Raw genomic sequence first — 2,154 nt, 5'->3', positions numbered from 1 at the left:
CTCCATTCTGTAAGCCCACTTCAAACAGCGCCCTGTCTGTGGCTTTCTGCAGTTTATAGGAGAGCCAGGCATTCTGTCCAGAGTCCACATCAACAGCCACCACTTTAGTCACCAGATAACCCACATCTGCTGAACGAGGCACCATCTCAGCCACCACAGAGCCACCAGTCTGGACTGGGTACAGAACCTGAGGAGGGTTGTCGTTCTGGTCCTGGATCATTAATTTCACAGTCACATTACTACTGAGTGGAGGGGAGCCTCCATCCTGCGCTTTGACAACGAATACCAGCTGTTTTACTTGTTCATAATCAAATGAGCGCACTGAGTGTATAACTCCGCTTTCTGCACTGACAGAAACATATTCAGACACCTGAGATCTGCCTTTGTTATTAACATCCAGCATATAAGATATACGGGCGTTTTGGTTTTCATCGGGATCTTGTGCTCTTATGGTAAGAAGTGAAACACCCGGAGAGTTGTTTTCTGTGATAAACGCGTTGTAAACACTCTGTGGAAACACTGGAGCGTTATCGTTCACATCAGAGACCTTTAAGTTAAAGGCTCTTTTTGTTGAGAGAGGAGGCATTCCTGCATCTGTCGCAACTACAGTGATGTTGTACTCTGAAACTGTTTCTCTATCTAATGCAGTATCTGTTACCAAAGTATAGTAATTTCTTAAATTAGACTGAATTTTGAAGGGTGCGTTTTGTTCTATTCTACAGTTAACTTGTCCGTTGTCACCTGAATCCAAGTCTTTCACATTTATAATGCCAACTGTTGTACCAGGAGGCGAATCTTCTGACACAGGACTAGTGAATGACATTACATTGATGACAGGTGGATTATCATTTACGTCAGTCACATCAACTATGACTTTACTCGAGTCTGTTAAAGCTCCCTGGTCTGTTGCTTCAATACGTATTTCATATTTCTTTGCTTTTTCATAGTCAACCTGCCCTGAAAGAAAAATCACACCTGTTGTCTTGTTAATTTCAAATATACTGTCAATACTGCCTTGCATTTTAGATATAGAATAATAAATCAAACCATATGATCCGCTATCTGCGTCAGTTGCATTCACGGTAATGATATAGGTCCCTTTTGCGGCATTTTCCGTTACAGTGGCCTTATAGACTGACTGATTGAAAACAGGCGAATTGTCATTGGCATCTAGGACAGTGATATCTATATTTACAGTGCCAGATTTCTGTGGCGTCCCACCGTCTACTGCTATCAGCTTTAGGGACAGACTTGGATATCGCTCTCTATCCAGTGGTTTCTCAAGTACCATCTCTGCCTGTTTTCTTCCGTCGGAATTTGAATGCTTTTTCAAAATAAAATTCTCGTTTGGAGATAAATGATAATCCTGAAGCCCGTTGACTCCTACATCAGGATCATTGGCTGTCGGCAAAACAAAACGTGCTCCCGGTGCGGCTGATTCTCCAATAGTCAATTGCATGTCGTGCTGATGAAAAGAAGGTGAATTATCATTAATGTCCAATACTTCAACAGTAACGTGGTGTAGCTCCATCGGGTTTTCTAAAATCAGATCAAAGCTGAAGCTACATGGCGTTGCGTCTCCACAAAGCTGCTCTCGGTCTATTTTCTCGTTCACGACTAAAATCCCTTTGTCTGTCTTCAGCTCGGTGTACTGGATGCCTTCTCCGGTCACGATACGAGCTCGGCCAGAGCGGAGCCTCTGCGTATCTATTCCGAGGTCCAATGCGACATTACCAATAAGGGATCCCTTCCTCATCTCCTCTGGGATTGAATAACGTATCTGACCGCTGGTAACATGACTGAGGAAAAGAAGATACACAAGGCTTTGCGACGTCATTCTGTAGCAAAAACGCCATCTCAGAGTCCTGTAGCCATATATACCCAAATCCATGTTATCAGATAGATGATATAAAATTATACTATGCATACATTTCTCTGAGAAAACCGAAGGATTAACAACAGCGCAATGTAAGTGTATTATATAATGAAGAAGGGAAAAATTATTTCCAGCGTCCTTTCTCTCGCAATGGAAAAACATCAAATCACACCCACACTATCTGCGTCGAGCTCAACGTCGCTTTAAGCATCTCCACTCTCTGCAGAGCAGGATAAAGAAAGGCACCGCCTGATACCCTTCAGAGTTTTAACTTGACC

The 2,154-nt window shown here is 42.9% G+C and overlaps 1 protein-coding gene across 1 annotated transcript; it reads right to left on the bottom strand.

Moving 5' to 3' along the window:
* Window positions 1–4: 4 nt before the first annotated feature.
* On the bottom strand, window positions 5–1,858 carry LOC121939751 (protocadherin gamma-A3-like; the record flags this gene model as incomplete). Its single annotated transcript, XM_042482709.1, has 1 exon — window positions 5–1,858. A coding segment is annotated over exon 1 (1,833 nt), but the record flags the coding sequence as incomplete, so codon positions are not given.
* Window positions 1,859–2,154: the final 296 nt, after the last annotated feature.

Source organism: Plectropomus leopardus, unplaced genomic scaffold, assembly GCF_008729295.1.
Source record: "Plectropomus leopardus isolate mb unplaced genomic scaffold, YSFRI_Pleo_2.0 unplaced_scaffold5854, whole genome shotgun sequence".
In the NCBI taxonomy this organism is placed as follows: domain Eukaryota; kingdom Metazoa; phylum Chordata; class Actinopteri; order Perciformes; family Serranidae; genus Plectropomus; species Plectropomus leopardus.
Note: the sequence above shows the minus strand (reverse complement) of the source record. Positions and strands in the feature narration are given on the sequence as shown.